This window comes from Cebus imitator, unplaced genomic scaffold (genome assembly GCF_001604975.1).
Source record: "Cebus imitator isolate Cc_AM_T3 unplaced genomic scaffold, Cebus_imitator-1.0 Scaffold356, whole genome shotgun sequence".
Lineage (NCBI taxonomy): Eukaryota > Metazoa > Chordata > Mammalia > Primates > Cebidae > Cebus > Cebus imitator.
In genome coordinates, this window is record NW_016107671.1 from 1,340,462 (window position 1) to 1,352,362 (window position 11,901).

Here is an 11,901-nt window from a genome sequence, read left to right on the forward strand (position 1 = left end):
GCGCCCGGCATATTTTGTCTTTTTAATAGCCCTTCTAATAATGGTGAGGTGATATCTGATTTGATTTGCATTTCCCTATTATTAGTGATGTTGAGCATTTTTCACTTACCTGTTAGCCATTTGTATGTCTTTTTTAAGAAATGTTTATTCAAATCTTTTTACTATTTTTTAATCAGATGAGCAGTTTTTTTGCTGTTGAGTTGACTTTCTTATATATTCTTGGTATCGACCCCTTGCTAGATGCATAGTTTGTGAATATTTTCTCCCATTCTGTAGGTTGTCTCTTTACTCTCATTTCCTTTGCTGTACAGAAGCTTTTTACTTTTGATGTAATACATTTATCTGTTTTTACATTTATTGTCAGTGCCTTTGGGGTCTTATTAAAAAATCCTTGCCCAGATCAGTGTCTGTTTCCCTGTGTTTTCTTCTACTAGTTTCATCGTTTCCAGTCTTACATTTAAGTCTTTAATCCATTTTGAGTTGAGTGGTGAGAGATAGGGGTTTAGTTTTATTCTTTTGCAGGTGGATATTCAGTTTTCCTAGTACCATTTACTAAATAAGGTGTCCTTTTCCCAACTTGTGTTCTTGGCCTTCTTGTTGAAAATCAATTGGCTGCAAATATATGGATTTTTTTTTTCTGGGTTCTCTATCCTGTTCCATTGTTCTATGTGTCTGTTTTCATGCCAGTACCATACTGTTTGGTTACTATTGTTTTGTAGTATATTTTCAAGTCATGGAGTGTGATGCCTGCAGCTTTGTTCTTTTTGTACAAGATCGCTTTGGTGGCTGAGTGTGGTGGCTCATGCCTATAATCCCAACACTTTGGGAGGCTGAGGCAGGTGGATCACCTGAGGCCAGGAGGTTGAGAACAGCCTGGCCAATATGGTGAAACCCCATCTCTACTGAAAATACAAAAAGTTACCTAGCCGTGGTGGTGGATGCCTGTAATCCCCACTACTCCAGGAGGCTGAGGCAGGAGAATCACTTCAACCTGGGAGGTGGAGGTTGCAGTGACCCAAGAGCACACCATTGCACTCCAGCCAGGGTGACAAGAGCAAAACACCATCTCAAAAAATAAAAAAAAAGATTGCTTTGGCTGTTTGGGGACTTTTATGGTTCCATCTGAATTTTAGGATTGTTCTTTGTATTTCTGTGAATAGTGTCATTGGTGGTATTTTGATAGGGATTACATAGCATTTGTAGATTGTTTTGGGTAGTATAGACATTTAAACAATGTTAATTCTTCTGATCCGTGGAATATATTTTCATTTATTAATTTCCTCTTTAATTTCTTTTGTCGATGTTTATAGTTTTCATTGTAAAACTCTTACCTCTTTGGTTAAATTTATTCCTTGGTTTGTTTCAGTGTTTGTTTGTTTGTTTGTTTTTGTTTTTTTGCTATCATAAATGGAATTGATTTCATTTTCACATAGTTTACTGTTGGCATATGGAAATGCTACTTATTTTTGTACATTGATTTCGCCAGTCATTAGCACCTTATTTTGTTCATTTGATGAGCTCATATTTTCCTGAATGTTCGTTATGTTTATGAACATGTGATGATGTCTGCACACTGAGTGATTTATTTGAGTTTGCAGGCTGGGCGTGGTGGCTCATGCCTGTAATCCCAGCACTTTGGGAGGCTGAGGTGGGTGGAACACCTGAGGTCAGGAGTTTGAGACCAGCCTGACCAATCTGGTGAAACCCTGTCTCTACTAAAAATACAAAAATTAGCCAGGTGTGGTGGCGTGTGCCTGTAGTCCCAGCTACTCTGGAGGCCGAGACGGGAGAATTGCTTGAACCCCGGAGGCAGAGGTTGCAGTGAGCTGAGCTGAGATTGTGCCACTGCATTCCAGCCTGGGTGACAAAGCAAGACTCCTTCTCAAAAAAAAAAAAAAAAGTTTGCAATCTGGCTTTGTTTGTTTGTGGCTATCCTTCTTCTAAGGGCCTTCCAGACATTCTAAACAGACTAACTGTTGTATTCCCTTGAGCCTGTAACCGCTGCATTTGTCTCAGCATTAAAGGGCATTCTTGAGCCCAGGCTTCCTGCTAGTTACAAGGATTCCAAGGTTGATGAGGCTCTCCACCTGAGTGGACCTAGGAAAAACCCAGGAAGGATACTAGTGTTGTATGGGAAGTCCAGACAGGGACCTGAGCCCAGAAGACTGTCCTGGTGGCCTAGATAGGTGTTCCTACAGGAGGTCCTTGCGCAGGCAAGATAGGTCTCTAATTACAGTGAGAGGACTGGAGCTGAGACTGGGCTGCCTCAGGATTTGCTGTTGGACAGAGGCTGGCAAGCCTATCTTGTTGGCTTAGACAGGTGCACGTCTCCCAGCATGTCTCTGCACAGAGAGGGTAGTTCTATGACTACAACAAGAGGGGTTGGAGCTTAGACTGGGCCCTCTCGGGATCTGCTGTGGGACAGAGGCTTCCATGGGCATGTGTCTCCCAGCTGGTGCCTGCACAGATGGAATAGTTCCCTGACTGTACTGGGAGATGCTGGAGCTGAGACTGGACCCCCTGAGCATGTGCTGTGGAATGGCAGCTGATGAGCCCACCTCAGCCCACGTGGGTGTGTGTCTCCCAGTGTATCTGCACAGAGGAGATAGTTCTCCAGTTATTGCAGGAGGGCCCAAGGCAGACTGTGCTTCCTTAATGTCTGCTGTGGGACAGAGATTGGCGAGCCCATTGTGAAGACTCCAACGCCCAAACTACTAGATATGGGTGAATCTTACTCTGGATCCTTGTATGAGCAGTTCTGAACTAGGACCCCAGCTAAGAGGCTGGAGCTGAGCCACAGAGCAACTGGGAGGTTCACTATCAGAACGGATGTCAGCAGGCATACGAGCCTCTCTACCTAGACACTAGTGTGCCTGGTTCCTCCTGGACCTTTTGACAGATGGTTTTGATTCACGCCCAAGGCCAAATGGGGCTGTAGCCCAGCCCTATGGGGAATGGGGCCATTTTCAAGCTTGAACCTGGGATCAGCATGGCAGATCAGCCACCTGAGTGCCAGTCTGCACTCTCAAAATTACTTTCCTAGGTGTTGGGCTTTACCTGAGTCTTACACCCTCCTACCTGACTTCCAAAGCTTCTGCAAAGAGACTTTTATCTGTGGATGGGTGCAGAATTCTTGTTGTGATGGGATATGAGCGGGTCACCTCCTATTCTGGCATCTTGCTGATGTCACACCCATAATCTCTCATAAATACTTTTTATCTCCTGAATTTATGGTTTGTTTTTTCTTTCCAGTGCTTTGGATTTGTGCTCCACGTATTTTTTTCCTACATGTCACTTTTTTGTATTATTTATTGATATTTTCAAAGAATTTTGGTATTTTAGTTTTTCTAATTATTTCTGCTGTTTCTGCATTTCTAATTAACTCATTTTCTGATTTTTATCTTGCTTATTTTTGGTTTTTAGTTAATGCTTTTTGCTCACTTCTTGAGGTGAAATCTTAATTCTCTTGTTTTTAACTATAATATTTCTTGTTTTTTTAATAAATGTACTTAAAACTGTAAATTTCTCTAGGTACAAATTTAGCTGATTTCATGGGCTTTCCCACCGTTTCTTTCGCTATTTAGTTCTAAATTTTTTTTTTAAGACAGAGTCTCACTGTGTTGCCCATGATGGAGTGCAGTGGCATGATCTTGACTCACTGCAACTTCCACCTCCCAGGTTCAATTCTCCTGCCTTAGCCTCCTAAGTAGCCAGGACTATAGGTATGCACCACCACCGTGCCTGGCTAAATTTTGTATTTCTAATAGAGATGGGTTTCATTATGTTGGCCAGGCTACTCTTGAACTCGTCGTGATCCGCCTGCCTCAGCTTCCCAAAGTGCTGGGATTACAGGCGTGAGTCACTGCACCCTGCCTCTAAATTGTTTTTAAATTTTATTTTATTTCCTCCTATAACAAACATCATATAGAAGTGTCTTAGTTACTTAATTCAAGGATTATATGTTTTTATAATTTTTAATTTTATGCTAATATGATAATTGAAAACATTTTATATCAGTTTTATCTATCTGCCTATATTATTATGTTATAGTCTTCCTTGTTTTTATTTCTTTTCTGTTTATATTCTATTCTTTACTATGACTATGATTCATTTCTTTGTATGTCTGCTAGTTTTTCTTTATTTAGGAGTTAAGTTGTTAGTTACATAATGGTCATGACTATTATAATTCCTTGCCTGGCTCTTAGATGATGTCCCTGAGCTGATTTCACTGAGAAAACTGAAGCTAGCAGTAGAGAATTTCTGCAAGTTCCTGCTTCCTTGTGTTTTTACCTACCTTCATCTATATTCATTCAACCTCTTTTTCTGTAGACATGTAAACTTTTTGTGCCTTTACTTAAGGCCAGTACTCTCACTTGGATACTGAATTCCATTCCTTCTCATATTTTTAAGGACATTGTTGAAGCAATTGCCCTTTGTCTCCTCTAACATCAACTTGTCCATAACTTTTACAATAATTCTCATCAGCATAAAAACATGTTATAGTTTCTTCTATCTTAAAAGGAAAAACACAGAAACAAATCTTTTGATATACACATTTTTCTGATATAGCTCCATTTCTTTGCTACTTTTTTTTCTTTTTGAGAGAGTCATGCTTTATCGCCAGGCTGGAGTGCAGTGGCACGATCCCAGCTCACTGCAACTTCCATTTTCCAGTTTCAAGCAATTCCCCTGCCTCAGCCTCCCAAGTAGCTGGGACTACAGGCACATACCACCATGCCCGGCTAATTTTTTGTATTTTTAGTAGAGATGGGGTTTCACCATTTTGGCCAGGATGGTCTTGAGCTCTAGACCTCATGATTCACCCGCCTCAGCTTCCCAAAGTGCTGGGATTACAGGCATGAGCCATCACACCTGGCCTTCTTTGCTACTTTTTACAGAAAAATACAAAATAATTTTCCATTTTCCCTAACACCAGCTTTTCTCTCATTCTCTCATTCTTTTGAATCTGGTTCAGTCAGAACTTGCTCCCATTATTCTACCAAAGCCATTCTTGTGAAGATTACCAGTAATCTCCATATTGCTAATAAAGCCATTTTTAATTTAGAAAGCACATTTAGGCCTGGTGCAGTGGGTCACACCCGTAATCCTAGCACTTTGGGAGGCCGAGGCAGGGGGATCACCTGAGGTCAGGAGCTCGAGACCAGCTTGGCCAACATGATGAAATCCTGTATCTACTAAAAATACAAAAAAATTAGCCAGACGTGATGGTGTGTGCATGGATTCCCAGCTACTCAGGAGGCTGAGACAAGAGAATCATTTGAATCCGGGAGGTGGAGGTTGTAGTGAGCTGAGATCGTGCCACTGTACTCCAGGATGGGCGACAGAGCAGGACTCCATCTCAAAAAAAAAAAAATTTGCACCATTTGCCTCATGTCTCAGCATTTGATATAACCAATCATTCCTTCTTAAAACTCTTGTTTCACATGGCTTCTGGGGTTCTGTGCTCTCCTAATTTTCCTCCTTCCTCGCTGGCTACTCCTTAGTCTCCATTGCTGTTTCCTTCTCATCTACCTGAAGTGACCAAGGGTTCAATCATCAAACATCCCTTTTTCATCCTTCTCCTTCTGTTTTATATACAAAGGTACTCCCTGGGTGACCTCATCAAATCTCATAGCTTTAAATGTTATTTATTTGGTAATGACTTTCAAACTATATCTGTAATCCAAACACCTCCCTAGAGTCACATACTTGCACATATATGTGTCTGTTGAACATTTTCATTTGATATCTAATAGTTCAAAACCAGACTCTTCACATTCTCTTCCAGATCTGCCCCTATCACAACAGTGAAGAGTTCTCAGTAAGTAGCACTTCTTCGTTCCAGCCTTTCAGGCAGAACATGCATAGTCTTCCTTGTGTTCTCTTTTCCATGTTACATGTCCATTCCATCATCACATCCTCTTTAGTATACCTTCAAAATATATCCGTTCTCTAATGATACCTCACTTCCTCCACCCTTACCTCCACGATCATCTGGTCTGAGCCAGGTGGATTATACTAGCCACCTAACTTCTATCCATCTAGCTTTTGTACTTTCCCATTAACGATCTTTTTATGTATTAATTTTGGCTCCCCAACTCAGAGTAAAAGTCAATTTTTTAAAAATGGCCAAGACTGAGGTCAGATGAACTTTTTTTCCTGTCTCTGAACTTTAGGCCTTGAATAGTTTCGAATTTTGTAAAGTGGTTTATTTCTAATCACTGCTCTTGTGTGGGTGCAAGGGCTTGTCTCTTAAATCTTTTCAGAACACTAAGATAGAACTTTAGGCTACTGAAGCCAGCAAATGTTCCAGGGGTAGCTCTGACTTCAGAGCACGTTGACCTCTCTAGTTTCTGGCTCTTACTTCATTGCTTGATCTTCTTTATTTTCTTTTAATCTTCTCTCTCTCTCTCTCTTTCTCTCTCTCTCCATATATATATATGTTTGTTTGTTTGTTTGTTTGTTTTGAGATGGAGTCTTGCTCTGTTGCCCAGGCTGGAGTGCAGTGGTAAGATCTTGGCTCACTGTAACCTCTGCGTCCCTGGTTCAAATGATTCTCCTGTTTCAGCCTCCCAAGTAACTGGAATTACAGATGCCTGTCACCACACCCAGCTGATTTTGTATTTTTTAGTAGATATGAGGTTTCACCATGTTGGCCAGGTTGGTCTCAAACTCCTGACCTCAAATGATCCACCTTCTTTGGCCTCCCAAAGTGCTGGGATTACAGGCTGAGCCACCACGCCCAGCCTGGATAATTGCCTTTTTTCTCTCCAACATTCCATGAGATTATAGAACCCTTTCATTATGTTTTAGACCTGTAGCAGCACCTGGGAGCTCTAGGATGTGTTGCACAGAATTGTTCTTGAATAGACAAGATGAGAAGACGTGAGCCAAAGCATGAAGGAACAAAGTAAACTGTGAAGTAAGAATAAGTAAACAAAAGCAACTTAGTATCTTGTTTGAAAGGGATAGGGAGAGTTAAAGAAGAGCAATTGGAGAGGTAAATAGGATCATAGAGTTAGTATGGAGGTGCTTTTGCTACTATCTGTAAGGAATTTGTAAGGAAACCACAGTCACTGGTTTCTAGGCATCTACCACTAGGGTGGAATGAAGGGTTGATTACAGAGGACCAGGACAAGGGTATTTAAGATTAATAGAAGTATGATGGTGGGTGGATACATGACTTGAGTCCTTATAGGTCAAAGTTTCTTTTATTTTTTCTCCTGTTTTTCAGTTGTTTTGTGCTTTCATTGACCTGGTTTTTACTGAGTGCCAGACATTGCAAAGAAAAATTTAAAAATTTCAGTCCTTGCATAACATTATACAAAATCCAGTAATGATTTAAGTTTGCTATGGCAAGCAGTCTTAAATGACCTTAATCCAAATTTTTGGATTGTCAGAAATGAGTCAAAGTCATTGAAGAGTTTGGATTTTATATTAAGTTTAACATGGAAGCTACTAAAAAGTATTAAGCAGATACAGAAAATCATGATCTGAATATGAATCAGTTGATAGGAAGTATTAAAAATGAGATCTCCAGAATCTTTATCTGATTCACTAGCAATTAGCCTGGTGTAATGTTGGAGAACTATAATCTTAACATGCTCCCCAGGTGATTTTGATCTCCACCAAAGCTTGAGAACTACTGACTTTAAAATTTTTCTTAATCTCTTCCCTTATCTTCTCATCTGAGTTTTCATTATTCTCTCATCTCTCAGATGCCCCTTTCATATATTAATATATGAGATATTTCTAAGCTAATTTTTTTTAATTCTAGGTAGGAACATTTCTGTACTATGAAATCAGTTTTGTTATTTTTTTTAATTCTAGGTAGGAACATTTCTGTACTATGAAATCAGTTTAGTCAATTTTTTAATTCTAGGTAGGAACATTTCTGTACTATGAAATCAGTTTAGTCAGTTTTGTGTATGAGAGAGAGAAATAGAAAAGAGCAGACTTATTGCAGAACAGAATAGAAAGCAGGGAAGATACTGTTTTATGAAACTTTATAGTAGGTTGTGATGTGAAAGGTAGGTATCATGGGTCATAGTAAGCAATATTTGAAACAAACTCATGTATTTTATGTTCTTTTTTTAATGGATATTATAATTTCCTATTATTTGTCTTTGCTATAGAAGTTATATTTCTCAATTTTTAAATTCTCTCTTATTTCAGACTTGCCTTCAAGGTGTGCAAGAAAGGACTTATCTCCAGAAAAGAACACTTATGAAACAGAATTATCCCAATGGGAAATGAGTAACAGGCTTGAAAAGTGTGACCTTGAGGAGTCCAATTCTAGGGAATATTTGGAAGCCAAAGCCAAGATGGAGAAGCAACAAGAAAATCAGAAGGAATATTTCAGGCAAGGGATAATCATATATGACAAAATGTCCATTTTCAACCAGCATACTTACTTGTCTCAACATTCAAAATGTCATTCTACTGAGAAACCCTATAAATGTAAGGAATGCGGGAAAGCCTTTAGACGAGCCTCACACCTAACACAACATCAAAGTATTCATACTGGTGAAAAACCCTATGAATGTAAGCAATGTGGGAAAGCCTTTAGTCGTGATTCACAACTCAGTCTTCATCAGAGACTTCATACTGGTGAGAAACCCTATGCATGTAAGGAATGTGGGAAGGCCTTTACTCAAAGCTCACAACTTATTTTACATCATAGAATTCATACTGGTGAAAAACCATACAAATGTGAAGAATGTGGGAAAGCCTTTATTCGTAGCTCACAACTTACCCGACATCAAAAAGTTCATACTGGTGAGAAACCTTATGAATGTAAAGAATGTGGGAAGGCCTTTACTCAGAATTCACAACTTACACTACACCAGAGACTTCATACTGGTGAGAAGCTCTATGAATGTAAAGAATGTAGGAAGGTCTTTACTCAGCTCTCACAACTTATTCTGCATAAGAGAATTCATACCGGTGAGAAACCGTATGAATGTAAGGAATGTGGGAAAGCTTTTATTTGTGGCTCACAGCTTTCTCAACATCAAAAAATTCATAATGGGGAAAAACCATATGAATGTAAGGAATGTGGAAAGGCTTTTATTCGGGGCTCACTACTTATGCAACATCAGAGGATTCATACTGGTGAAAAACCCTATAAATGTGAAGAATGTGGGAAGGCCTTTATCCGCGGCTCACAACTTACCCAACACCAGAGAATTCATACCAATGAAAAGCCCTATGAATGTAAGGAATGTGGAAAGACGTTTAGTCATGGCTCGCAACTTACCCAACATCAGAGAATACATACTGGTGAGAAACCCTATCAATGTAAGGAATGTGGAAAGGCGTTTAATCGTGGCTCGCTCCTTACACGACACCAGAGGATTCATACTGGTGAGAAACCCTATGAATGTAAAGAATGTGGAAAAACCTTTAGTCGTGGCTCAGAACTTACTCAGCATGAGCGAATTCACACAGGTGAGAAACCCTATGAATGTAAGGAATGTGGGAAATCTTTTATTCGTGGCTCACAGCTTACTCAACATCAGAGAATCCATACTGGTGAGAAACCTTATGAATGTAAAGAATGTAGAATGGCCTTTACTCAGAGTTCACATCTTTCCCAACATCAAAGACTTCACACTGGTGAGAAACCCTATGTGTGTAATGAATGCGGAAAGGCCTTTGCACGTGGCTTACTACTTATACAACATCAGAGAATTCATACTGGTGAGAAACCGTATCAATGTAAGGAATGTGGGAAAGCCTTTATTCGTGGTTCACAGTTGACTCAACATCAGCGAATTCACACTGGAGAAAAACCCTATGAATGCAAGGAATGTGGCAAGGCCTTTAGTCATGGCTCTCAACTTACTCTACATCAGAGAATCCATACTGGTGAGAAGCCCTATGAATGCAGAGAATGCAGAAAGGCCTTTACTCAGAGCTCACATCTTTCTCGGCATCAGAGGATTCATACTGGTGAGAAACCATATCAATGTAAGGAATGTGGAAAGGCCTTTACTCGTGGTTCACAACTAACACAACATCAGAGAATTCATATCAGTGAGAAATCTTTTGAATATAAAGAATGTGGTATTGACTTTAGTCACGGCTCAGAAGTTTACATGTGAACTGTCTGATTCTTTGAGATCACTATGAAGAGGTTCTCTGGTTATCAGCAACGAATTCTCACAGATGTGAATATGGGTGCACATCTGCCTCAGGCACAGCATCAGAGAATTTGTATGAGGAAAAGAAAATGTTAGTGTCATTCATATAGAAAAACCTATCATTACTGAAAACCTATTAAACATTAGCAAATTGGAGAATAGTTTCAATACAGTAAATGTAGGAAGGCCTTTAGCCATATTGAAAACAAATATCTTTTTCAACATTATCTTAGCTCTACTAGTTGATTTTTTGTTGTTGTTATTGTTATATGTATCATGATACTTAACCTCTACCTTGGTTTAATCATTTAAGATACACCTAAGTATATTACCTTTATTATAAGATTCTTGGAAGTATTATGTAAGTTATTACATGTGAAAGCTCTTAGAATGGTGCCTTGAACATAGCATACCACAAATATTAGCTACCATTTTCCCTAGTGTTATTTTAGAGAATTTGCATGAGAGGAGAGCACTTATGAGTGTAATAAATATTGAGAAATCTTTTATCAACACATCCTAGATGGGTAAGGGGCACTGTATGCCATAATGAATGTGAGAAAGCTGTCATTTAAATCTCATCCATTATTGCTATAAGAGGAAATTCATACTGTTCAAAAAAAAGCCAGTGGATTTAATGACTAGATGATTGAGCACAGCTGTTTGAGAATTGGGGCAAGGCGTGAAGTGATTTTTAACAAAGTCTAAGATCCAAAGTCTAATCTAGGAAATTTTTAAAAACTTGAATGTATTGCTTTTGAAGTAAACAAAAGTAAGAACCAATATTACAGACTATTTTGCAATGCAAAATGATAAGAGTTTGTGATAGAGACTGCTTTTTTCCTACTCTATATCTATTTTCTCTTTTTTAATAACAAAATTCTGGGCTGAAAAACTATCTCAGCCTTCCTTGCAGATCAACAAGATAGAAGTGGTGTTTATATGAGTAGGAGATTTATGAAATCCATTTTTTTCTGTCTTTTTTTTCCCCTTCCTACAACGTGGACATCAAAGCTGGAGCTCCAGTACTGTCATGGGGACTTTGAGAATGGTATCTGGGTGTTAGGGATCATGGAGCAGAAATGCAGAAGGAGTCTGCAACCCTGATGATTTTGTGGAACAGCCATACTTGCTCTGGTCTGCTTGCCTCCTGTGTTTGTTTAAATAAAATTAAACATCTTATTTGTTGATGCAATTGTAGTTCTGTTACTGACAATAAAAATTCTTAAGGATATAAAATTTTGTAGCTAGAAGTGGGATGCTATGGGTAAAGGAAATCTCAAATCGGGTATTGAGGCCATTGGAGTATCTCTAGGTTGTTGAGAATGAGGAACTGCCCAAATTAAGGTAGGAGCTGAAAGATGCTTGTTTTAACAGGCAGGACGTCGTGTCACTGCCTCCCACTCATACCACCATGCTTTGTATATCAGTCACTGCTGTGATGTTGGAAGAAATGCCAGAGGTGAATTCAGGATGCATGTTGCACACTTCTTGCTGCTTTCAGGAATGTCCTGTGAACGAGGTAAATTCAGAGTAGAGCTAGGTGGCCCGCTAGCAGCAACTGAAAGCAGTATTACTTTGGTAAGATGTTATCTATTATGGCCAGCCCTCAGTCCTCTATCCTTAAGCCACTTACAGTGATACAACATGAGAACCTGAACAAGAAATTAGACCAGTGCCATTGCATACAAAGGCAGTCTGCTAGTAAACATATTTATGCTTTCCTGATAGGTGCCTATTGTTCTAAAAGTAGTCA

The 11,901-nt window shown here is 39.3% G+C and overlaps 1 protein-coding gene across 12 annotated transcripts in view; it reads left to right on the top strand.

The window, feature by feature from the left end:
* Positions 1-11,336, top strand: part of ZNF420 (zinc finger protein 420) — a 32,349-nt gene extending 21,013 nt beyond the window's left edge. For all 12 annotated transcript variants that reach the window (XM_037730712.1, XM_017506433.2, XM_017506437.2 and 9 more), the window contains one exon: positions 8,176-11,336. In XM_037730712.1, coding sequence (XP_037586640.1) covers positions 8,176-10,106 — 1,931 coding nt within the window. In that variant the 3' untranslated portion in view covers positions 10,107-11,336. The remainder of the gene's footprint in view (positions 1-8,175) is intronic.
* The last annotated feature ends 565 nt before the right edge of the window (positions 11,337-11,901 follow it).